The sequence below is a fragment of the Lampetra fluviatilis genome, chromosome 18, assembly GCF_964198595.1.
Source record: "Lampetra fluviatilis chromosome 18, kcLamFluv1.1, whole genome shotgun sequence".
NCBI lineage: Eukaryota > Metazoa > Chordata > Hyperoartia > Petromyzontiformes > Petromyzontidae > Lampetra > Lampetra fluviatilis.
Window position 1 is genome coordinate 6,356,427 of NC_136292.1, and position 25,649 is coordinate 6,382,075.

Here is a 25,649-nt window from a genome sequence, read left to right on the forward strand (position 1 = left end):
TGCTGAATTCGAGGATATCACTCGAATATGCAAGTGCATCATCTGTCACGCAGCGCTCCACTTCAGTGATTGCATTCACCTGTGCTGAGACCAGTGCTGAATTGCAGCCGTAATTATGTTGTCAAGCCACATCAAATCTTCTCGCCTCGTTTTTTGTCTCTCTCTCTCTAGCCTCTACGTACGAGTATTAAAACGTTGGGTGCACCAGTAGACGATTAATGTGGGAAGGCGCGCCTTGCACTCTGAGTGTGTAGTATCTTCATACGCCGGGATTCCCCACTCGAAGCTTGCCGAGCAGCGCTCCGCGTTTTACGCGGCTGTTTCGGTTTCTTAATTGGTCGATAGGCACCTTCATAGGGGCCGTCCATAAATGACGTCACGCACCTGGGGGGGGGGTCAGACATTTGTGACGATGTGTGACGAGGTGGGGAGGGGAGTTTGAGAAATGTGACTTCACATCAAAATGCGCAACTTTAAATAAATATAGACAACACGTTCTACTTAATTAAATAGACGTTTTAATAAATGTTTTCTCCTACAACATCAGAGTGCAGCGCCACATTAAATACGCACTACAATGACAATAGTTTAAAGCGATTTAAAGCATGTTTATTTATTTGGGGGGGGGGGGGGGCAGAGCTTTGTGACGTCATATTTGAGGGTGGTCTGACTTTTTGTGACGCCGTGTGACGATGGGGGGGGGGGGTCAAAAATCGTCCAAAATCGCGTGACGTCATTTATGGACGGCCCCATATATAGAGGACCGCCGAGCTTGTGGGGGGTGGGATTTGGTTCCGGCTCACCACCAGGCTCTTGCTGCTGCTCCTGCTGCTCCTTCTGCTGCTGCTCCTGCTGCCTCTGAGCCGTCCTCTCTCTCTCTTCGCGAGCGAGCGAACGAGCGGTGGGGACGCGTTAAGGGGCTGTCCATAAATGACGTCACGCGATTTCGGACGATTTTTGACCCCCCCCCACCCCTTTCGTCACACGACGTCACAAAAAGTCAGACCCCCTCCTCAAATATGACGTCACAAAGCTCTGCCCCCCCCCCCCCAAAAAAAAATGCTTCAAATCGCTTTAAACTATTGTCATTGTAGTGCGTATTTAATGTGGCGCTGCACTCTGATGTTGTAGGAGCAAACATTTATTTAAAAAAAAGTATATTTAATTAAGTAGAACGTGTTGTCTATATTTTCTCAACACCCCCCGCCCTCGTCACACATCGTCACAAATGTCTGACCCCCCCCCTCCCTAGGTGCGTGACGTCATTTATGGACGGCCCCTAAGAGCTCTTACGGCCGATTCCCAGATTGACTCCGATAGGAGCAGGTGTAGTGTGAGCGGGTGGTCGGGAGGCAGTGAGTGATGGAGGCAGCGAGTGGAGAGACGGAGCGAGACAGGGAGGAAGGGGAGCAGGGAGGGAGATCGGGATGGAGGGGGTGAGGGGGAGTGCGATGGAGGGGAGGGGTGACAGAGAGAGAGAGGGTGTGAGGGGGAGGGAGAGGAGGGGGAGGAGCAGGCCATTATGATCCGCAACCCTCCCCTCCATTACCCCGAGCGTTCGTGAGACAAAGCGTGCCCCCCCCCCCCCCCGCTGAATATCCTCCACCCCCATCACGTGGCTCGCGCTCCGCGCAGGGGAGCGCCTTCCACTCCGTCGCCCGCTGCGTTCGAAAGCTGCGCGCGCGAGAGAGCGAGCGAACGAGCGACACGAGGATTCCGGCACAGAGGGCGAGAGATTCCAGCCACCCCGCGTCTGTCTAGTGCTGCCAGCCAGTGAACTGGCCAGTCGCATGGTCAGGCAGCCAGCCGGCCGGCCAGTTACCGAGTCGGATAGCCAGTGAGCTAACCAATTAGGTACCTCTCAGTCAGACGGCAAAGTCACTCGGCTGGCCCAGATAGCGAGGCATCCAGATAACCAAGCAATTAGGTGGGCAGGCGGTCAGGCGGTCAGGCAAGCACGAAGACTGACAGCCAGTTAACCACTTAGGTATTGCGAGCCGGTCATACAGCAGCCAGTCAGCCAGTCAGCCAGCCAGCCAGTCAGCCAGTCAGCCAGCCAGCCAGCCAGTCAGCCAGCCAGTCAGCCAGTCAGCCAGCCAGCCAGTCAGCCAGCCAGCCAGTCAGCCAGTCAGCGCGCACGCTCCTTACAAGGCTCCCAGCCCAGCCGAAAATCCGCTCGGCGGTTCATCCACGCGGTTTCCCAGCTCCACAGCTGTTCAGCCGCCCCGCCGTTCGTTCACGCATCCATACATCCACCCACCCACAGACCCACTCGCCTCGCTCAGCTGTAGCAGCAGCAGCGGTATCAGTAGCAGCGGCGCCAGCATCATCATCAACAGCAGCTGCTGCAGTAGCATCAAGTAGTAGTAGCAACAGCTGCAGCAGCATCATCATCATCATCAGTAGTAGCAGCAGCATCATCATCAGTAGTAACAGCATCATCATCAACAGCAGCTGCTGCAGTAGCATCAAGTAGCAGTAGCAACAGCTGCAGTATCATCAGTAGCAGGATCACCACCAGTGGCATCATCTCTGCGCCGAAGCTACCGAGTTGGCAGCGAGGATGGAACGCGGCGCGCACGTGGAGTTACCCGAGGCCAGATGATCACAGCAGCAATCCGACCCTCCATGTATGACTCCGCACGCGAAAAGAAAACAACAACAACACAACAACAAAAACAACAACGAGAAGATCCCGACGCTGTGAAAGTTTAATCGCCAAGCAACAGCTCCAAAATCGACGACAGCGAAAACAGCATCGCCGCCGACACCCCTGCCTCTCTCTCGCTCTCTCGTAGCCGCGAACAGCAGCGTGCAGCAGCGTGCAGCAGTGGATAGAGAATGCGAAGTGCCCTGGCGCGCCGCGGACGGCGCGAGAAGCTGGCCGCGCAGATTTGTTTCGTGGGAGCCGCTCTGCTGGGGACCGCGGTGTTCAGCAACTTGGCCTCTCTCGCAGGTAGCACGACGGACTCACATTCTCTCGCTCCCCTCTTCTTTCTCTCTCTCTCCTTTTTTTACGATCAGTGGAAACAAGAAGATGCTCGGTGTATTCGGCACTTTGCTTCGTTCATCATTTCGTAAAAAAAAAAAATTTTACTTAGCTTTATGTAAAACTCCCACCTCTCGCTCTCACTCTCTCTCGTTCTGCACGCAGCCCTTCTTGCAGTCCGACGGCCTCCGCTCCGCTCCCCTCTCCTCTCCCTCCGCACACACAGCACGTGGTGCCCCTGACGGAGCGCTCGTGCACGCGCTGGCAGGGCGGCTACCCCTCCCCTCAACCACCCCCCCCCCTCTCCCGAAGCGGCAGACGTCAGCCCGAATGTGTGGTCGAATTGTTGGCGACGCGAGCAAGCGGGTGGGGGGTTGCGGCGAGGTGGGGGCTCGCAATTTTTGGCAAGGGGAGGGCTGGCGGGCGGGGGGTGATGCCTGCGCCGCCGCCGCTGTTGTGGGTGCTGGCAGCGGAACGTCTCTCGCGCACAGGTTGCACTGAGACACAAACTCTGCAACCTGCACAAAGATCCTCCCCCCGCTCCCCCCGCCGCATAGCCTGCAACAGACTGTTGGATGCAAGTGATGTTAGCGAGTAGCGCCTATGAAGGCAGGGCACGGCACACCGTTGGGGTCGGGTGGCCAGCACCACGCCCGGCCGCCTTTGTCTTCCCAGTGGCGGCGATGTTTACACACCGCACCAAGCACTCGCTGGAGGCTGAGTCGACCTAGGGGAGGCCCAGGACCGATTCAAATAATCGTCACTGGTATTGGCCGTAAGCGGGAATCGAACTCGGGTCGCCGGGTTCGTAGTGCAGCACGCTAACCACTCGCTCCTCACTTTCCATACACACCCACACAGTGACCCGTATGCTACTCGCACAGAGACCCACGTAGCCACGTGGGGACCCATAGACTCGCCACATACTCATAATAATAGTGCTGGCTGCCGCAGGCCGCCTGTCGTTTTATATGGGCCCTGTGGACCTGTGCCCACACACACAACAACAGTGCACACATTTTGCTTCACGCATGCTTTGTGTGCATCTCTGTGTCGTAGCAGCGTGACCTTGTTTAAATGGACAAGCTGGGCCATATACGAGCTCGCCAGGGGGGTTGGGTTTGGTTGGGGGGGGGGCGTCCCCAGTCAATGTTAAAACAAACTTTAAACAAATGTCAAACGCTGAGCAGACTGAGTAACGGTGTAATTTTGCCCCCGTTCGTCGCGCGCACTCTGCCCTGCAGCCCCCCTCGCTACTGCTGTTTAAACTACGCATATTGTACCACTGGGCTTCTAGATCTATTTTTCAGAAGGGAATCCGATTATCACGAATGATAGCTCAACAAAAGTGGCTTATCAGGTGGAAATGCCTTGCAACCAAATGCTCTGAACGCGTGACGTTGATTGTAAGTGTGGATGGGGAGAAAACACTGCAGGACCCGGAGAAAGGAAAAAAAATCCACGCGACCACGGGGAGATAGAGACACGCAAACTCCAAATATACAGCAGGCGTTAGGGGTCGGGATCGAACCCACGACCTCCTGTATACAAGGCGAGGTATGTAACATCTAAGCCACCGTGCCGCTGTTAGATATCGTCCCAGCATTATTATCACATTGACTACACCAGCGTGGTGAAGTACGGACAGTAGGAATTTAGAATGTTGGGGGGTGTGGGGTTGGGGAGGTGGTGACGCTTCAGCTGTTGAGATGTCGAAGTCGTTTCTTTTACATCGGTCATTTGCGTAGTGGTGGAGGAGCGGTGGCGCAGTGGTTAGCACGCCCCTGGCGCGATGAACCAGAATAGGAATCATCATTATTTTGACTGGAGGAAGCCAACCACAAGAATCCAAAGTTCTATTCCTGTCCACGCCCATCAGCAGTGCCAACTGAAATCAGAAACCGGTCCTTCCCTATCTCCCCTTCACCAACTCGCACTGACCAGCGCGGTGAAGTATAGTCTATAAAAAATAAACCCACGTGACAATGTCGGTGAATAATTTAATGCCATTTAATTTTGAAGAGTGCTTGTAAAGCAGCGTGTAACGTCTCGTCGTGTTGGTTGCGTGACTAAATCACCGGGAACGTGCCCGACACCGTCAGACATCCTAAACTAAGCAGGTTTTTTTTTTTAAACCTGATTAATACTTGGACTGCGTGATGGGCAAAAGAAGGCATTGCAGGAACACATTGTACTGTGCTTCTATATAATCTGCTGCCCGCATTCGCCCAACAGCCCGCACTGACTCGCGTGGCGAGCTATGGTCATGAATAACCCCCACGAGCCTTGCAGCGTGGCGAGGGCCTCATCCAGCAGTGGAGAGAGACACACAACAGTGGTGTGCGTGTACGCGTGGCGTTCACTTTGCGCACGTGATGAGTGTCCCTGTGCGTGCTGCTGTCCGCCACCAGCGTCAACCTCCTTCACAATTCAGCGCGAGCAGCCTCCTTCAATGGCACCTGTTCTACCTGGTGCTCGCTCCTTCTCTTCTGCTGACCCCAAAGGTCTAAAACGGGGCTCTCTCTTCGTCGTTGCCGCTTCAATCTCTCCTGTAACCGGTCCCTTGGTCGGGACATTGCTTCTCTCTCTCCTCCGCCCCCATGACCGGGCGTCTCAATGCCTTCCCAAGTTCTGGTCTGCGTGTCGTTCCTGTCTAGACGCTGGTGTGCGGAGGTGAAGACCTCGTCGCGTTTTCTGCTTGTCCAACATCAATCCGTCCTAGCTTGGCTGCAGCCTCGTAACTGGGGGTTGATTTGCATGACCGATGCTTTCCATCATTTGCCATCGGCGTGCTCTCAAGGGAAGTCCCGTCCAATTGCTCGCAATGATAATGTATGTATGTTGAACTTCTTTCGCACCGTACGTAGCCAACCTTGCTAATCAGAGGTGCGGGGGTAGAACAACAAACTGAATAATACAGTACAATAGTGAGAATAGGTTTTCCCATTTTTTCTGCCAACAAAACAGGTGTTAAGATGTTAAAACACCAAACTGAAACCTTTTACAAGGAATCATGTCTGCATTAACCACAATGCTTGTGGTCAGAATGCAAACAAAAAAACGTACTCTGATAACACTGGTCAACACACTTTTTCTGGCATAAGGTATTCCAACGGTGTTAAGGTAATTTTGGGGTGCTGATTCCAAATCTGGCATCAGTTTTTGTCTATCACATCAGGTTTTTGAGATATCAAATATTGCATTTTCAATAAAAACTGCAGACGAAAAATATTAAATAAATGTGGATATCTACATAAAATTATATTATAAACACACTATCCTAAAAATACAGCACCATATTTTAACACTAAAGCAGTCACTGACTCGCAACAACTTGCAATCGTAAGTGACAAATTTTATTTCGGGTAAAATCAATGAAAATGGGGTATGCCGATAGCATAAAAATGAGATGTGATAGAGCAAATCTGAGATCCGATTTGGAATCAGCACCCTGAAATTAGTCTAAAACAGCTGCAAAAGTCCAGGCCAGAAAAAAAATATTTTTGTTCACCAGTGTAATATATGCATTGTCTTTGAAACTGATTGGTCCACACCAGAGACAGCTTTCTTTTGAGCCGAGTCTCAAAACGGTGTTAGACTAGAGGACGCCAAAAGGCGTACAATAATAATGACTTGTGTTCGATAGAGGCTGCCCGGCTTCTCGCCGGTGGCCTCTCAATAGAGGTTTACACGTGGTCAAGCGACATGCACCGCATCTTGCCACAACACACGTGACAGGGCACCCCCAGTGGCAGCTGTCTCTGAGCAGCAGGAACAAGGTGGCACGCAGAACCTGGCCCACCGGCGGGCATCTGTCTGCCGTGCCGGGGGCGATGATGATAATAATAGTGTAGTAATTATCATTAATGTTGAACACATAGGCTTTCGCGACCAATATTATCGATAATAAAGTTTTTTTATTAGATTGCGTAAAAATATTCAGTGTAAATGTTGTGGTTTTACTCTCCAACACGCCGGTACACTGAAATAGTAAATAATTGTCACGTTTTGTTTACGTGACAAACCTCACTAATTGGCTGTGTCGGGTGGTGGCGGGTTTAACGACACATTTAAATTTACGCGATCTCACCCAAAAAACTCTCGTGTATCTAAATATAATTACGTAGACACGAATTCCCTCCTTTGGCTTTGCTTCGTTGTTAGTCTCGACCACTGGCTGCTCCACGCCTAGGCAAAGCGACAAGTCTCACCCCCAAGCCCACTGACTTTTTCCAAACATTCGATGGCAGCCAAAAGAGAGAGAGGAGACGGAGCGCACGTCCACCACGGAGACGGAGCAACGAAGCCGGCTCCTGCGCAGGTGCTGGATGGATCGTGTCGTCCCGAGGCTGCCCCCGAGCTCCTTCAATTACACTGAGAAATGTTAAATTGTATTAGAAACGGGGCCCATCGGCTTTCCAGCTTCCAGTCGCATTACTTAATCTCCTTCAGAACGACCGTGCCACATGCGCCGCACACATTAACCGGATTACGGGAGGCTGTGCTTGCGAGAGTGATGATGATGATGATGACGACTTGGGGTGGGTGGTGGTGCGGATGTGCGTCGAAATTCGCGGGGAGTGACGAGAGTGTTTCTGCCCCTCCTCCCCCCCTCCCCTGCAGAGGACCTGTCACACCGGCGTGACGGGGCACCCTCGGGACCCCCCCGTGGAGGCGCGGGGGGCGGGATGCACGCCGCCTCGTCTAGGGGGGCCCATGGCGGCAGGAGGTTGCTGTCCTCGCCCGAATGGAACGCCACGTCGGAGGAGGAGGAAGAGAAGAACTGCACAGAACCCGGTGAGGCGGCGGCGGCAGAGGTAGCACGTCACTGCAGAGGTCGCAAACGGGTTTTGATTCCTTACCCGTACCCGGCCGCACCAGGGTCGCAAACGGGTACCCTATACCCGGCTACCCGTACCCGGCCGGGTATCGGGTAGGGTACGGGTACCCGATTGCTACCTCTGGGATGAAGCCATGTTGCAGGCGCGGGTGGGTTGATTCTAGGATCTTGAATTGTGAGAAGAGACAAGACGTTGGGAAATGAGTGACAAACGGTTACTCACCAGTGACTCACGGCTTACCCTTACCCGTTCCCGGCCGCACCAGGGTCGCAAATGGGTACGGGTAGCCGGGTATCGGGTAGGGTACGGGTATCAGGTACCCGATTGCGACCTCTGCGTCACTGTCAGCCACAGCCCATAGCGAGAGGTGTTGCTGGAGTGGTGTGCTGGGTGCCAAAGAATTTGCCGGGTCGCCGACCTGCGCAGATCGCGGCTGAAATCAAGCCCCCCCCCCCCCACCATGTCCTCCATCAAACCCACACTGATCAGCTCGGTGGGAGAAGTATGGTCACATAGCCCTTGTGACCGACACGACACGAGGTGGGGAAAGTCGTCACCCAAAGTAGACCAAGAATGACCGTCATCGATGCGGTGTCGGTTTTTGTTCAGCTCGCCGGGGGTGGAAATCCTCCGTTCTCGTGGCAGGAGCCAGGCCACCGTTTGTGGCGCAACTTGTGTGGGGTGGTTTGGTTGCCCGTGTGGGCGGTGGGGGAGGAGGGGGGGGGGTTAGCCGAGCGATTTATTTTCTTCCTTCCGAGGGCTAATGCAACTTGAGCCTCGCAGGCACACACGGGGCCGCTCCCGTCATCACGAGTTTCAATAAATGTTTCTCAGACTCCCGTCAGATTTGAAAGCTGACATCGGACAACAACAAAAAATGCGAATCGCCCAGAGGAGACGTCCACATGACGTTGGGCCCAACCGTTGTTCGATTTCATTCCCATTACTCTTACCGTTATTCACATCATCATTATCATTCTTTATTGTTTGAACACTCATCCATTGCGCTCGCCCCCGTCACTGCCGTGGGGGACACTGGACCATCCGTCCGTGTTGACTTTTCGTGCTGTCCACATCGTTCGGATGGAAATGTCGAATCCGGCACGGAATGCGTAATGCGGAGGGGGGGGTGGGGGGGACGATTTGAATAATAATGACGCACCGCATCGCAGTACATGGGTGGATCTACGATTTGCGGGAGATGGGGGGAACCCCCACCCCAGGAACCCCCCCGATTCCCGCCCCCCAACCCCCGCTGTCCGGCCACCCCTATCGCCCGGTGGGAGAAGCGGAGGCTTTGAGAGCTCGGAGCGCACGTGTGTTTAACAGATGAAATTGACGATTCGCACAGCCCGCCTGTCAATCCGCTGCTGGCCAATGGCGCCTTTCCTCTCCGTGTGAGTCGCGGAGGGGTGGACTGTTTGAACCATACATCGCCGCGCTGGTCAGCCTGTGATCGGCGGCGTTGGATGGAGGCCTCTGATTGGCGCGGCCTCACAACGGCGATGAGCATCATGCTGTACCATCACGGTGGCGAGATGTCAACTACCTCGCCTGACATACAGGAGGTCGTGGGTTCAATCTCGACACTGACAGTACCTGCAGTTTATTTGGTCGTGTGGATTTTTCTCCGGGTCCTCCGGTTTGTCTCTCCACGTTTAGAATCAGCGTGTGTTTGGAGTAGTTGGCCGATGTAAATCTACCTATGTGGATGAGATTCTTCGTTGAGCTATCGTTTGTGGCCAGGTCCGATTCTGAAAAGAGCTATGGAGTTCGGTGTGCCTTACCTGGTGAAAAACACAACGTAAAAATGGATTGGGTTAACACACGAGTGATCGTTGCCCACTCCTGGTAAAACCTGGCAGGACCCTCCTGGAAGCGAGTCTTGAGACTCTCCTGGGTAAACAAGTGGCGTCGTAGCAATGATGATAAAAACAAAATACATGAGAGAAAAACGGCGGGGGGGGGGGGCTGGAGAACACGGGGAAAACCGGGTGAGGACAAAGAGCGAACATCATCAATTAATGACCTCCACCAAAGCGAACATCGTCAATTAATGACCTTCCACCAAAACGAACATCGTCAATTAATGACCTTCCACTAAAGCGAACATCGTCCATTAATGACCTTCCACCAAAGCGAACATCGTCACTTAATGACCTTCCACCAAAGCGAACATCGTCCATTAATGACCTTCCACCAAAGCGAACATCGTGGCGTTGGGTCCCCTGTAGCCCGGCCAACACGGCACGGCGCTAGGCTCGGTGGCGGTTTAATTATTTCGGCACCGACGCGATGGATAAATATGGGGGGGGGGAGGGGACGTAACTGAAGGGAGGCTATTTGAATATCAAATCGCGCTCTTTCAATACTTGAATTAATCCAAATTTATATTTGCACTCTTGCCGTGGCGCCTACGACCGCGAGCACATCTGAACCCCCCACCCACCCACCTACCCCCCCACACCCCACCCCCCCCCGGGAAAAAATGTCCGTGTACAGTAGCTGTCAAAATGCGTTACTTTGATTCGTCGTAACGTGGCAGTCGGTGCAGGCAGAGCAGAAAATAGCGCAGCGGATGAGACGTCGACGGCGCCTCTTAAGACTCGCCGGGGGAGGGGAAAAAAAAATGGGACGAAGCAAACGGAGTTCTTGTGACCACCGCCCACCAACTCCCCAAGTCTTGTGATGCGGACATTCTGTACTCTGGGTGGAATGATTCACAACTTCCACACCCCCCCCCCCTCCATGATTTTATGAATTGTCACGATTCTGGGGTCGCTACGCGAATAGTCGCAGCAACCCCGGGAAGGGCGATGGGCTCGTGCAGCAACACAAAACCATTCCGTACAGGTTAAATACATCCTGAAGCGTGCCGATGTATACCCGCGGGATTCCGTACGTACCGGGATGACGGACTGATTTATTTAATCGGGAGTCACTGCCTGTTCCGTACAACTGTTGATTTGTGGTTTTTTTCCCCACCGTTTTTGGTTAAAAAAACTTGTTGATCTTGGCCGAACGATCACAGCATTTTCGTCTGCCTGCAATGAGGCATGCCTGCCCGCCTGATGCCTTTCAACTGCATTCCCACAGTCCGATTACAGGGTGCGCATTTCCTGCGCACGCAGAAAAGACAAACAAATTACAACGAGCAAATGAAGAAATTGCCTTTTTTTTTTGTTAACGGTCGTCAATACCCAGAGGTCGGGTGGAGTTGTAGGAATTGAATCCCTGAGTCTGCGCGATGAGCGTGCGAGTCGGGTGGACACTGCCTTTGCTTTTGGGGGGGGGGGGGGGTCGAGGGTCGTGGCGCGTGACCCACCTCGTCCCTCCCCCCCTCCTCACGTGGGCTCATTATCGAGGGGGCGGGCGACGACGGCACAGGGGGGGGGAGAGATCCCACGGCCGCGTGGCCGTCGAGAGTGAGCGCGGTTCCTCGGCCAGACGGCTGTCAGCAGCGGATCCCTGGGGTCCCTTGAGGTTTTTTTTGTTCTCCATCTTCTCAAAATAGGTTGCCTGTTGTCACATGTTTGGTGGGCCACTCAGACCTACTTGCTTGTTCATCAATTAATTCAGTTATTTACGGAGCTTGTGCCGTTACACATGCACGCCTAGAACAACTGATACACCGCATGGGGTTTCTTTATATATAATGTATAAAATGTCCTCCGGCTGAACGTCAGGTCCACGGAGCCACGCGACAGGCAGCCAGATCTTCATCGCCGTGGGCTATGAAAATAGGGCCCGTTGCCCGAATCGTTGCCCGTTAAATAATTTTATTTTGAAGGCCACGCGGCGTTATTGACGGATGTGCGGGGTGTTGTTGTTGTTGTTTGTGTGCTTGTGCACAACTGCCAACGGAGCAGCAGCAGCATCATCACAAAACAATGTAGTTTTCGCTGAAGCTGGGAGGTAAAATGTGAACTTCTGTATGGTTTTACTTTGTGCTGCGCTGCACGAGATGGTGAACGGATCCTGTCCGTCACATTTGGACACGTTGACAAAGACAAAGATCCCCCGTATAGCCATTACAGATGTTTTGGGGGCCAGTGCTGTTTGCGAGCAGCTACGATGGCCAGCACACGAGGGGGGTGGGTGGCCAAAAACCATGCCCGGGCCACCTCTGTCCCCCACATCGCACCAGGTACTAATTTGTTTAGTCCACCTCGGGGGGGAGGGGGGAGGCCCACGACCAGTTCAGAGAATCATCGCTGGTGGTGGCCGTAGCGCAGCACACTAACCGTTGCGCTACATTAACAGCGCTGGTTTCGCAGGCATGGCTCTGCTGATGAGACGCACGAAGTCGAAGCCGGGTGGAGGCTTCACCTGCCTAAACAAAGGCCGCCATTAAATATTTGTTCCGGAAGGCCCACAGGGTGACGGACTGACAAAATACTTATTTATTCATGACTCGACTGATTTCTGTCTGTTTATATATTTATGTATTACCCACAATACTCCACAATGATGCATAATGAGTCTTTAAATGGGGACAAAGTGTTTAGACAATGTAATGTCTAATGAGCTTACGAGGGCCCCTTGGCCAACACGCTGTTGCCAACAGTAATTTGTATTTAAAACGCAGGTAAATATTGTAAAATATTGATAGGATACCTCCTCGGAAGAAAGGGGAAAGTGCCATCGCGTCTCCAGACCATTTGTCCGTGAGCATTGCCTCCTTTTGACACTCACGGATCCTGAGCCAGTGCTGGAAAACTCCACATTCCTGTGGCGGAGACCAGTCACAGTGTCGGACATTCAAACAACCGTTTGAATGTCCCACCAAAGCGGCACACTCGTTCTGCTCGCCTTGACGACGGGACGATGGGCCGAATTCTCCTCAACGGCAAGGATTTTGAATTCGCCAGCTTTCACATTGCAAACCGCTCGCTTGCTGCCCGAGCGCCGACACCTTGTTTCGATGCGTGTGCGCGGCATCGGCTAAAGGAATACAATCGGCGCAAAGGCTGCCCGTTTACCGGAAAGAAATAAGAGAAACAAAAAACATCCCCCCCCACCCCCACTAAGCATTGAAACGACCGAGCGACTGACAAACGCTTCAATTATTAAAAGCGCGCAAACAACGCAGCGCCCGGTGCCAGCCAGGGTTTTTGTTCGGCGCTGAAGCCCAGGGGTGCTACGGCGCCGCCACCGTCACAGCCGCCGCCGTCGCCGACGTGGAATTGCGTCCTCGTGATCCGCCGCGGGCGTTCGAGGGGACGGGGGGGGCCTTGGTGGCGCGGCCGCGCCGTCCCGTGGGATCGCTCCCGTCGCTCGTGAGCGAGGGTTTGGAGGGGGGGGGGTGAAAAATCTTCGGCCTCCGTGTCGGTAGGCATTGACGCGTCCGTCTGTCGGTCGGTGTCAACCCTGGGTTCCGATGTTTGCGGCCGAAATTCCGCGTGGTGTTGTTGGTGTCGTCATCGACATCGACAACGATAGACTGAGACGATGACTACAAAGATATGTATGTTATTTAAAATGCCAACTGAATTGGCGCTGGACAGTGAGAGTGGGAGGTTTGGGGGCGAGGTATTTTTCCGCGGTGTTGTGAGCTTCGGTGTGTGGAGACGATGCACTCTGCGTATATCTGTTTGTGGGTATCGGCTCGAGGTTTCTGAGCTTGACAGCAGCGGAGCTTTATTTCAGCCGGATCTGTCAGGCATCGACGATCGCGGTGGCGAGATGCTGCTAACTACCTCTCCTTGTATACAGGAGGTCGTGGGTTTGATCCCGACCCTGACGCCTGTATATTTGGAGTTTTCACGTTCTCCCCGTGATCGCGTGAATTTTTCTCCGGGTCCTCGGGTAATTTTCCCCCACATTCATAAACGTGCGTTCAGAGTATTTGGCTGCTATAAATTTCCACGTGACAAGCCACTTTGTTGAGCTATCATTCGTGGCCAGGTCACTTCTGAAAAAGAGCTTCATAGCTCAGTGGGCCTTACTTGGTAAAATACATTTTTTTAAAGTTTTAAAGTTTAGTTTAGTTTTTCCCGTGCCGGATTTAGCCTACACCAGCGTAGTTCTCAGTTCTCCGTTCGTTAAAGTAATTGTTGTCGATAGCTCCGTCGATTATCAGTCCAATCGTCTCGATTCATACTCTGGTAACCGCGGATTTGCAGCTGGTCTCGCCTCCGTTCCCCACGTGTGCCGCTGGACGGGAGGTGATTGTCGTGGCTTGGTGATTCGTCGGGTTGGGCATGGCTTGAAGGCGTTTTTTCTGCATTCGGGTAGGCAGCGTGTCGGTCGGTCACACTTTGTAAATGGGCCAGAGTCATTGACCACAAGGAAAGTATTTAATTACAAATTTTCGTGGCATAATTGGCTTAATTGACTAATCACCCCGGCTCGATTCCAGTGGACCAGCGATTCGGAATATTGTTGGGCGAGAAATTGAGCCCTGGCTGCTGACCGTCTGATGGGCAGCACTTCCTGCCCGGCACAAACTCTCGGTATCCATCCAGCAGTGGACAGATCATGGACTAAGACAACAACGTGGAACACATCAACCCGAAGTATTATGTCGACCGAGTTGAGCGAAGATTTGCGTGGCACCCAATTTTATTAGTTTTCACCGAATTGTATTTTTTGTGTGTGTGGTGGGGGGGCAGGGGGGAAGGTTTTTTTGAGTGTTCACCAATAAATATATATTTCCTTAAAACAAAAAAGCTCAGCGAGCCCGTTCCTCTGCCGGAAAAGGGCTGGTCTGGTCCACGCAGTTGTGAGGGCAGTGGGGGGCACGTGGAGGGGGGGTTGGGGGGGCACGTGACGTGGAGGGGGGGTTGGAGGGGCACGTGACGTGGAGTGGGGGTTGGAGGGGCACGTGACGTGGAGGGGGGGTTGGAGGGGCACGTGACGTGGAGGGGGGGTTGGAGGGGCACGTGACTTGGAGGGGCACGTGACGTGGAGGGGGGGTTGGAGGGGCACGTGACGTGGAGGGGGGGTTGGAGGGGCACGTGGGGGTGGTTGGGGAGCACGTGGCGGGGGAGTTTGGGGGGCACGTGGGGGGGGGGGGGCATGTCCGCGAGCAGGTGGAAGGTTTATTTGTTGAGATTTCCACCTACTGTACCCGATATTGCGGTACAGGGATCAAAGAGTTTTTATTTTCAAGGTCAACAAGAGGGAGAGGGGGGGGCGTCGGTGGGGGGGGAATCCACGCAGTGACACCGCAGATGGTTTTTATTATTTTTAATTTTCAACCAAATGCGTGGTGATGCTGCTGCCGAGCTGGTATCGGCCATCGTCTCTGCACGGTGGGGTGAGGGATGGGGGTTTGGTAATCAAAAGCAGCATCGCGATGCTACAACGACAACGACTCCATACGTTCGTCATTAACACTGCATGTGGCCTTAAAAGGAAGAAATAAATCCAATGGGGCGACGTTTCAGGCAATAGTCCTACTTCACAACAGCCTAAAATGAGCGTTTCTGTGCTATGAAGAACGATGGTTTCCCTAAACGTCGCCTATTTTTATATTTTTCCTATCAAGGCCACACACACTTGTTGTTGATGACGAACGCGTGTTTATTGTTGTTGTTTGTCCGCCACTGCCAATGCAGCACAGCGGCATCACCAAATCTTCACTTGGTGCAGCGCACTCCAGACGTCGTCGGCGGCGTTGCATCCGGTCGCGAAAAGTCTCGATCCGCCGGTGAGCCGCTGGTGGCTTTCAGTGTCTATGGGTGTTGAACTTCTTTCACACAGCACGTAGCCAGCCGTGCTAATCGGAGGTGCGGGGGAACGACGACAGACTAAGACACACGGAAGCATCTCTAAAGGAGGAGTCAGAATTGGGACGGTACCGCACCGTACGTTGGCTGGGTATCGATCGCACCTCCGTAGACGTGTGACGATCGTATCGGCGGGTGGAGGGATAACGACAACACGAATTTTGGCGAGAAACTACCACGTGACCTGACCCAAGACGCGTAACGGATCGTGGTGTGTCGGCTGCGAAATACTCGGCGTAAGTTGGCGTACCAATGCGCACCGAACGGAGACCGCTTTTTCTATTGCAGCGTTGTTGCCTCTTGTGACCTTGTACAGACCTGGACACTGATGGAGGGATCGTGATTTGTAGTTTTTAAGTGCACGACGAAGCATGGAGAGATGCATAAAAGTTAACCTATCCCATTTTTTTTATTTTAACCAGGTAAGGCCCACTGAGCTGTGTAGCTCTTTTTCAGAAGAGACCTGGCCACAAATGATAGCTCAACGAAGTGTACGTATGTACTGTATGTTGGACTTCTTTCGCACCGTACGTGGCCAACCGTGCTAATCGGAAGTAGCTTATCACGTGGACATTTGTAGTGGACAAATACTGTAAATGCATCGTTGATTTTAAATGTGGAGGAAAAAACCGGAGGACCAGTAGAAAAATCCACACGACCACGGGGAGAACATGCAAACGCAAAATATACAGCAGACGTCTGGGTCAGAATCGAACCCACGACCTCCTGTATACAAGGCGGGGGGAGATGACATCTCTCCACCGTGCCGCCCCGTGACATGCTTGGGAATGGCGTTGTATGTTGTGGAAGTGCAGTTAGTGAGTTCGGGCTGGACGAGTCACTGGAAGGACAGATGGCTGACGGCCAAGACTGTTAATGGAATGGCAGTCAAAGTGAACGATAGCTCTGAGAGCACGGCGTCCGCGGAGATGGAGCAATGAAATCGGCTCGTGCGCGGGAGCGAAGATGGATCGTGATTTTGCAGGACCGCGAGGAGAGATGGCCACGGCGAAGGGAGGCCTTGATCCAGCTGGTAATGGAGCACGGCCGCCGATGATGATGATGATGAACGGTTGTTACCGTTAGTTTGGAAGTTTAACAGAACGGAGTTTAGTTTTTACGGCCGAACTAGCAGCGATGGAAAGTTTGGCAAATATGAGCGCGAGGTCAGGTGCTGCAGGTGTCGTCATTTTTGGCGCCCGACTGTTGGGCCACCCCAACTCCTCAATAAATCACGTTGCGGTGTTTGCCGGCACAGCTGCTGCACTGTGAGAGGGGGGGGGGGGGAGTCTCGTGTGGTCACCCATCGATACCGCTCACAGTAGCCCACAGCAGCAGAGGGGACCACGTCTCGTTTGACTACCACGTTCAGAATCTTTAATTTTAGCAGAATCTTTATTTATCCTGGGTGGGCGGGGGGGGGGGGATCTGATGAGCTATGAAGCTCTTTTTCACAGATGGGGTCAGAAAGTTACAGCGGCAGACGGTGCAAAAAGCAAAGAAAAGGAAAGCAAATCTCTAAAAATAAAATTGTAAAATATAAAAGGTATTTTAGTTCAAATTGCATAAGTACACCAATTCCCAAGCTTGGACAAGGCAGCAAACCAACAGCAAGACAACAGTCACGGGACCACACCAAGACAACGACACACAGTCCCTCAATACAATCGCACATTAAAAAAGAAGTTGTTACACCGGTGAAATTACAAATCACATCTTGCAAACGCAGTTGTATCCAGCACTATTCTGCTTCGGCAATGCTGAAATTATACGAAATAATAATAATAATTATATCAGGCTGCCAGTAGTTGTCTAGCCTCGGGCACCCCCGGTGGCAGCTGTCCCTATGTGGCACCAGGTGTCTCGGCTCCTCGCCTGTAAGCGGGACGTCATTCTGCAAGTAGGCGGGGGGGCGATGATTGCTGCTGTGTGGTCAAGCCTAGGGCCCCCCCAGTGGCAACTATCATTGTGATGCACACATCTGCCAGTGGTGTGGCCCAGCCTATGGCGGCACCCCCCTCATCTCGGATCTCAAAGCGCTGGACGAGATGCAGCAGAAGCGGCAGCAGCAGCAGCAGAAGAAACTGGGCATAAAAATAATTGGCGGTTAGCAATTGCTACCGCGGGGAAAATGGTGAGAAAGGAAAAAGAAAAAAAACACGTTGAAATAAAAAAAAACTCTCAAATCAAATTGGGAAATGGGCCGGGCCTGTCACAGAAGCCACTGCCGGGTGAGTGCACAGGGGACTTGGTCCAAATGCGGTGCCGCAGAAATGGGCCGCTTCGATATGCAAATCGTAAAAAAAAAAGAAACCCCCTCCCCCCAGCTTTGATGCCGGTGTCACCGGGGTCCCTACACTGGGGTCCCTACACCGGGGTCCCTACACCGGGGTCCCTACACCGGGGTCCCTACACCGGGGTCCCTACACCGGGGTCCATAAGACCGGGGTCCCTAAGACCGGGGTCCCTACACCGCCTCTTCAGCCGCCACCGCAGCGCAGTGCAGCGTCGTGTTCCGGCGACGCTGCCACCGGGGCAAGACCGTCGCGAGACCGTCGCCCCCGGCGGCTCTCGGGGCGATAGCCGCTCGTCAAGCGGCCCCCCTCGCGTGCCGCAATCCGCCCGGAGGCCCTTTGCTCCGCACGAGTCGCTTTACTTGAATTGCAATCGGCTCCACTTGTTCTCGCGGGGTCAAGGCGAAGGCGCAGCCCTGCAACAGCCCGCTACTGTGGAGGAAGAGGGCCTCCACGAAAACCATCAGAATCGGAATCTTTATTCGGGCTGGAGGAATCCGATGAGCTATGAAGCTCTTTTTGATCACAGATGCCCAGTTAGGGGCGGGTCGGCGAGTTCCAACAGCAAACAAACTCGAAGGAAGCGCTGGAGAGAGGGAGCTCCTCCGCAAGGTATTTTGGCCGACTCTTCGACGCTGGTCTTGGAAGATGGAGCTCCCACACTTTACCCCACCACATGCGCCCTGTCGATACGACTAACGGTGGCGGGACACGTTTACGCCGTTATGTGGGCAGAGGTCGGTGGGATTTAAACAACTTTGCTCCATTGTTTCAACTGTAGCGCCGCTGGATTGCAAGTCCAGTGCGCGAACCGATACACCGCAGCAGCAGCGGCCGCTGTATGGAGCGTATTTTTATATTTCCCACACCCGCCGCACCGCATGGACCATAGCTCGCGATACGGCTTTGGCTATTAGTCACACGCTTACTCCAGTCAACCCACGCGCCGGAAAAATATGCATTGAGAAACTTAAGGACCTGCTCGCTGGATGAAGGCCTGCATAGGCTGTGTCGGTCATGGAGCGCTGTTTGACTAAACTGTACATTACCACGTAACACATGCAGAACGACCTTTGCCCGAAACGTCGCCTATAATATATATATATTTTTTTAAGGCCACAGTTTTGTTCTGTTCTTCGAACGTCTAGCTTTGGTACTCGTCGCCGGACGTACCGCGTGCGTCTCTCCCACTCGACGGTGCGGAAATTACGTGAAGCTTGCGTCGCTCATCGTCGATGGGTTAAAATAACAACAACAACAACAACATTCTCGTGGGGAAATTGGATGGCTCGCGAAACGCAGAGCACAAGAAGCCCCCGGGGAAGGCAGCGATGCACCACTTTGCTAATTGAAATCCCACGGTGTCCGCGTGGCCGGGGCAGGCACCCGGCAGTGTGACTCGACTGCTGCCTCCCGCCTCCGTGTCCGGAACGGAGTCTCTTCCGAGCAGGTCTACAAGGTCAAGTTTTCAAGTTTCTCATTTTGCCTCCGCTCGTGAAATGTTCGTCGAGTCTTCACCAGTGGATTTTCTTTCCATCACCCCGCCCCCCTGCCCCCCCCCCCCCTTAGTCACAAACGTCGACCCCCTCGCTGATCGAATGTTGTTGGTGCAAGGCGGTGGTAAGGAGGGGGGGGGGGGGTGCGCAATTTCTCCCCCCACTGTTGTTATCAGGCCCTTCGAACCCGAACGGCGAACTCGGTGAACATTCTTTTTTTGACACGTGGCCAATCGCCCTCGATGGGTCTGTCCTGCATGGGTGAACTCGCCAAGTCGTCTTCCGTCGTCTGCGCCCTTCGCCCAGTTTGCCCTCGTCGCGGTCAGTCGCGCTCTATCGGTTGGTGGCGGTCCTCGTTCGCGCCGGATGGATGTCCATCCCGCTCGCTCATCGTTTCAGTGAAAGGTACAATCGGCGTCCACTTCCAGTTTTTGAGGCAAGTCTTGCGGATCGACTCTCGCCGCTTCGTCCCCCACTCCCCACCGCCCCCCACGCCGAACCCACCAACCGGAATGGGGAATTTCGACCACTGACTCTGGACTGCGAAACATGAGGACAGATGCCTCGATGCTCGAGCGAGCAGGACATGGGACGGAAAAATGTGTAACGTCGGTGCGGGTGGGCAGGCGGGCTGTGTTCGACACGCGGGACCTTGGTGACCTAATTATGCATTACGGGGAGGTGGGGGGGGTAGAGGGAGTGGAGGGGGGCGGTGGTCCCACGCCGCGTCCGTCGCATCCTCGCCGCTTCCACCTTCATCTCGAAGGGATTCGTCGACCGACGTCGCCGGGGCTGAGTGCGCGCATCGCTCGGGAGGGAGGGAGGGAGGGAGGGGAGGGGAGGGGTGGGAGGGTGCGTCGAGCGCTCTCGTCAACGGGGGGGGGGGGGGGGATTCGTTTTTTTTAGGAAGGCTTTTATTTCGCAAATACTTTTACACGTGACTTTTACACAGAGCACCAGATACACAAGAGAAATAAATTAAATAACTACGTATGTACGTCGATGTTATGTGTGAGTGGACGTCAGCCCGCGTAGCCACGGGGCCATGCGACAACCTTTACGAAGGCTGCTGAGTGCACACTGGGAGCGATCATCACCCACAGACGATAAACACTTTCTGGGAAAAAAATAAAATAATAACAATAATAAATGGGCATTTTGAGACGGCGCTTGACGGGACGGGGGCGGTGAGTGAGCGGGAGAGAGAGAGCGTGGATGTCTCGAGCGGAGTGTTTGGCACGCGCCACGCTCGCTCCCTGCAATGCAACCGTGCGCGTTGAATTTATTGATAAGAGCCCATGTTTATTAAATGTGTTTCTTGGATTATACATGTGTCCACGTTGTTTTTAGCTGGCCGTTGGTTCCTGGGCACACGGCAGGCAGCGGGTGAATGACTCCCGTGCTGTCGGCTCTCAAACGGATCGCCGTGACCGCCGTCTTTGCCCCCCAAGGAGCCTGTTGTTTGCCGTAGCCCTTGAAATCAAAACACATTCCAGCCATCCTCGATCCACCACTGGATGAAGGCCTTCGCGTGTGTGTCTGTGATGTGTGTTGAACTTCTTTCGGAGGTGCCCTGTTGGTCATGGGGTTTCTTTTTTTTAATAACCATACTTCATCACGCTGATCCAAGTGGGATGGGGGGAAAGTTGGGGGGTGGTGGGGGAGAGGGGGGCGATCGCTTTTGAGATACCACTCGCCACTGACGTTAGTCGTGTCCAGGAATCGAACCCAGTTCACCGGGTCCCTAGTAGCCACTGTCCCGGCGGGTGCGCTTTGTTGTGCGTGAAACACAATGCGCAAGGCAGGAGCCGGGCCTCCACAGGGCACGGTTTACTCCGCAAAGCGCAACGCTCTGTGCATGTGTGTACGTTTGTATTCATGTTGAAATTCTTTCGCACCATAAGTAGCCTACCGGGCTAATCGGAGGTGCTGCAGATTTTAGGTGTCGGCGTGCCGTCATCTTCTCAGATCAAAATCTGTTAAATGCCGAGACCTACCCCATTGCGACGGAAGGATATCATCACACGCCGGTAAAACCGTGGGTTTCGAGCAACACAGGCGTCTGGAAAACACATTCCTGCGGAGGGAGCTGGTAGGAACGTTGGGTTGCTCGGTCAATGGCCAGGGTCAACGGCGGCGTGGTGTATTCCGCAAATATGGCCGACTGTGAGGGCGGGCACAAGCCGGCGTGAGTAGGTTAAACGTTGAGTTTTATAAGGGCACCACGGGGTGACCAACCCCTCCCCACCCTTTCCTCCCCACCCAGCCCCTCCCCACCCTGCCCAGCTCCTCCCCACCCTCCCCTCTCCACTCAGCCCCACCCCTCCCATTTTTGGATGCACGACGGACGGACGGACACAATAATCCCCTGTGGGCTGGTGGAATCCAGGTGGCTCCTACCAGTAACATTCGGCCTTTGTGCATTGCGCAAAAAGAACGCCATTTACAGTTCCTGACGAAGTTCTTTATTTTGATGGTGACAAGAGGGCCACCAACAAAGTGCTGCAAACGTGGTCGACTGACGGGCAGCATTGATCTTCTCGGAAGCTAACCAGGCTGGGGGGCCCTGGTTAGTAATTGCTTTGGCTGACCACAAAGGCTTGGCTGGGTGTTGTAAGCAATTGTCTGGGATTATCAGAGACGAACTAAATAGGGAACGCCAGTTTGTATGCCACTGCCGCATCACGCTGACAGTGAAGGAAAGCGCATTTTCATCCCGCGCCTCTTGTCGAAGCCACGGCTATTGTGTCCTTGAATACGCATCTGCGTGGGGCTCCTTGAGTGTGTTGCTGCGTGTATGCGGGCGTCGTTGTCTGGGTGCTCCCGTTCCCTCGCACATGAAAGCCAAATACTCGTTCATGGAATTGGCCGAACATCCGAATGCAACACCAGGGGTTAATTAGCACGTTGATTGCGTTTTCCTCCTGGGTTCGTCTTCCATATTGAATCGCTCCCCGTGCGGGTGCGCGTGTGTGTGTGGGGAGCGGTAGTGTAGCGGTTAGCGCTACGCTGCGCTATGAACCCGGCGACCTGGGTTCGATTCCCGCTCACGGTCAACACTAGTGACGATTATCTGAACCGGTCCTGGGCCTCCCCTAGGTCGACTCGGCCTCAAATGAGTACCTGGTGCAGTGTGTCAACATCGCCACTGGGGAGACGAAGGCGGTCGGACGTGGTGCTGGCCACCCACCCCCTCGTGTACCGTTCCGGCCTTCATAGGTGCTCGCTAACAACAATTGCCCCTACAGTCTGTATAAGGCTATACGGGGGATCTTTGTCTTTGTATGAGTGTGTGTGATTGCACCAAGCCTGGCACGGATGCCTCGGTGAAGTAAGCGCCACTTGATGGACATGCCGCTGTGATTGCCTTGTGTGTTTGTGCGTGCACGCGTGGGGAGCGGTGGCACAGTGGTTGGCGCACCGCGCTACCTACCCGGCGACCCCAATTCAATTTCCTTTCACAACTCAATAACAGTGGCAGCGAACATTCGAACCGGTCCTGGGCCTCCCCTAGGTCGACTCAACCTTAAAAATGGGTACCCGGAAGCGTGTGGTGTCGCCTCCCCCCCCCACCGCCGTCGCCCCACGTGGCCTTCCTTGGGAGGTGCTCGCCCACGGCACTTGTCCCCCAACAGTCTGAAGGCTATCCAGGGGATCTTTGTCTTTGCACGCTTGGTTGTGCACACACGGAGAACCTTGCTTCTTTTGGCCTCGGCGCACAGCTCCAGTTTTAATAAATGATGACGAGCTCACGACGACCTGCATGAGTGCCATCGATGGTAAGCTCTGGGTACGATGGGCGCGAGATGTTTACTACCTCGCCTCGTATACAGGAGGTCGTGGGTTCGATCCCGACCCTGTGACGCCTGTATATTTGGGGTTTGCGTGTTCTGCTCGTGGGTGCATGGATTTTTTTTTCCCGGTCCTCCAGTTTTTCCCCTCCATATTTGGAATCAACATGCGTTCAGGGTATTTGGCTGCTATAAATTTCCACACGATGATAAACCACTTCGTTGAACTATCATTTGTGGCCAGGTCACTTATGGGAGTAAAAAAAAGAGCCGCTTAGCTCGGTGAACCTTACTTGGTAAAATAAAAATAGTTAGTAATAGTTCGCGAACTCAACCCGCATCCCTCCACCGTCTTCCTCGCCCCCATCTCGTTTGACTCGACCGTTAAAATGTTTACTGCGGTAAAACCACGATTTACGTCTCCCCCGTTTAGGTCGTTCTGCAAATACGTCGTCACTTAATTATTATTAACACCGCGACCCGATTTCGCATCGACCTTGTTGTTTCGTTTGTTGTCCTTCCCCCGCACCTCCGATTAGCACGGTTGACTACGTGAAAAGTTCAACGTACTGTAACGCATGCGTGCGTACGTGCCACTCGGTGTTTGGGGTTGAGGGGCGCCTCGTGCAGGTGGCCGTGGGCTGGGCTCCGTTGTTCTCAAGTACGGGGGATGTGGGGGGGGTCGGCGTCGAGCCAAACGGGGGTCTGAATGACCGACAAGGGTCAGCATCCAGCTGATTTGATGTTCAATTGTCCTTTCAGTGGCAAGGCAGGAGGACATCAAGTGAATGTGGCGGTTGATGCCGGTTAGGGCGCGCACTGAGAGCGAGTGTGCGAGCGAGTGTTGGTGCGTACGCGAGATTGAGGGATGGCTCGATCCCGTTTTTATGTTCTGCCTCATCAAAGTGTCTCAGACACCCCTCTCCACCATTTCCCACTACCCCTGCCTGCTCACCTTCCCTCCACCGTCCCAAATCCATGCTGGCAGGACAATGTACACTTGTCCTGATTCCGCTCCAGTAATAGGCCTCCAAATGGAGTATTTACCCTTCTCGTGTGCGTATATATATCCCGGTGCCATTATTATCCCCTAGACGTGACCTTGCCATGATAGAATAACACCGCAGCGCTACCGCTGCTGCTGCAGCTTCTGTTCCTGTTGCCACATTGGGGCAGACAGAGCCACACGTTCCCGAGAGATTCCAGATTCCGGCCCCTGGTGTGTGGATTGTGAGCAGGAGACAATCTCGGTCCAATCCTCCAATCACTGCTCAACGTGGTCTTCGAGTGTCTCTGATTTTCACACGGTTGCCCACTGGAGGGAACGATTGTGACGTTTATTTCACTCCCAGGGCCGCAGAAGGGGGACCTCTGTGTGCGTCGACGGTGAGATTCGAACATCGGTGACGGTGGCATGAGTGGAGGTGGCCGTTGGTTGATGGTGCCAGTGGTGGCACGGGGTGCTGGTGGTGATTATGATTCTTATGATCGCCAGTGATGCTTGTAATGGTGATGATGGCGGTGGCGATAACATCGCAAAATCTCAACAGCGCTCCCCTTGTCAGCAGCTCCCGTGTGTATTATTATTAGTATTGTTGTGATTGCTATCGGTTGGCAGCAATTGACCTGCAGTTGGGACACCTCCCCCAGCGCTCCGCATGAGTATTTTCAGACCTAGCCCAGTGGCGCTTGAGCCAGCGAGTGGCTGAGTGAAGGTGGCAGGAGCCCCAGACGGCCAGAACCTTGCGACCGGGAGCCACGCTGATCACAGACTCGACAAACCCAGAGATGGATGCTGCCTGTCACAAATAAATAATAATAAAACCCTTTTACAGAAATCTGCCCTCTGGCTGTTGGACTTGTACGGAAGGTTGGCGTTGTGTTTACGTGGAAGAGCAGCGAATGTTCTCTAGTGCTGTGTCCAGCAGTCACACCGAGAGATGTCATCCCTCTCACATCCCCTCGCACGCGTCCTTTGCTGAATCTGAGCGCGTGCGTGCACGCAACGTGTCACTTGGGCGGTGCCTGGGTTCCCACTCTAAAACTACGAACCGAACTAAACATTTCTGTTAAATTCTACCAGGTAAGGCCCACGATAGCGCAATTTTTGCAGAAGCCACCTGGCCACATAAATGGTAGCTCAACGAAATGGCTTATCGTCGTGTCGAAATGTATAGCGGCCAAATACTTTAAAGGCACGTTTATTCTAAATGTGGAGGGGAAAAGGCAGAGGACACTGGAGAAAAATCCACGTGGCCACAGGGAGAGAGAAGTGCAAACTCAAAAAATATGCAGCAGGCATCAGGATCCAGATCAAACCCACGACCTCCTGTATACCAGGCGAGATAGTTAACATCTCGCCGCTCGGCAGCAGGCGTCTGGCCTGTTCTAGTATTTGCTGCGCTGGACGGCAAGCTGCGTTTGGTACAGCCGTGCCCCTCTTGGGGTTGTGGACAATCACCGAACAATCGAAGGTGTTCCTCTCGTTGCCTCTCCAACTGCGCA

At 53.7% G+C, this 25,649-nt stretch overlaps 1 protein-coding gene across 1 annotated transcript in view; it reads left to right on the forward strand.

Annotated features, from left to right (window-relative positions):
- The first annotated feature begins 1,589 nt into the window (after positions 1–1,589).
- The window catches only part of LOC144937132 (sodium/potassium/calcium exchanger 3-like), a 134,440-nt gene continuing 110,380 nt past the window's right edge, over positions 1,590–25,649 (forward strand). Inside the window, exons 1-2 of the mRNA XM_078864425.1 lie at positions 1,590–2,956; positions 7,613–7,786. Of these exons, the coding sequence (XP_078720551.1) occupies positions 2,842–2,956; positions 7,613–7,786 (289 nt within the window). The 5' untranslated portion in view covers positions 1,590–2,841. The remainder of the gene's footprint in view (positions 2,957–7,612; positions 7,787–25,649) is intronic.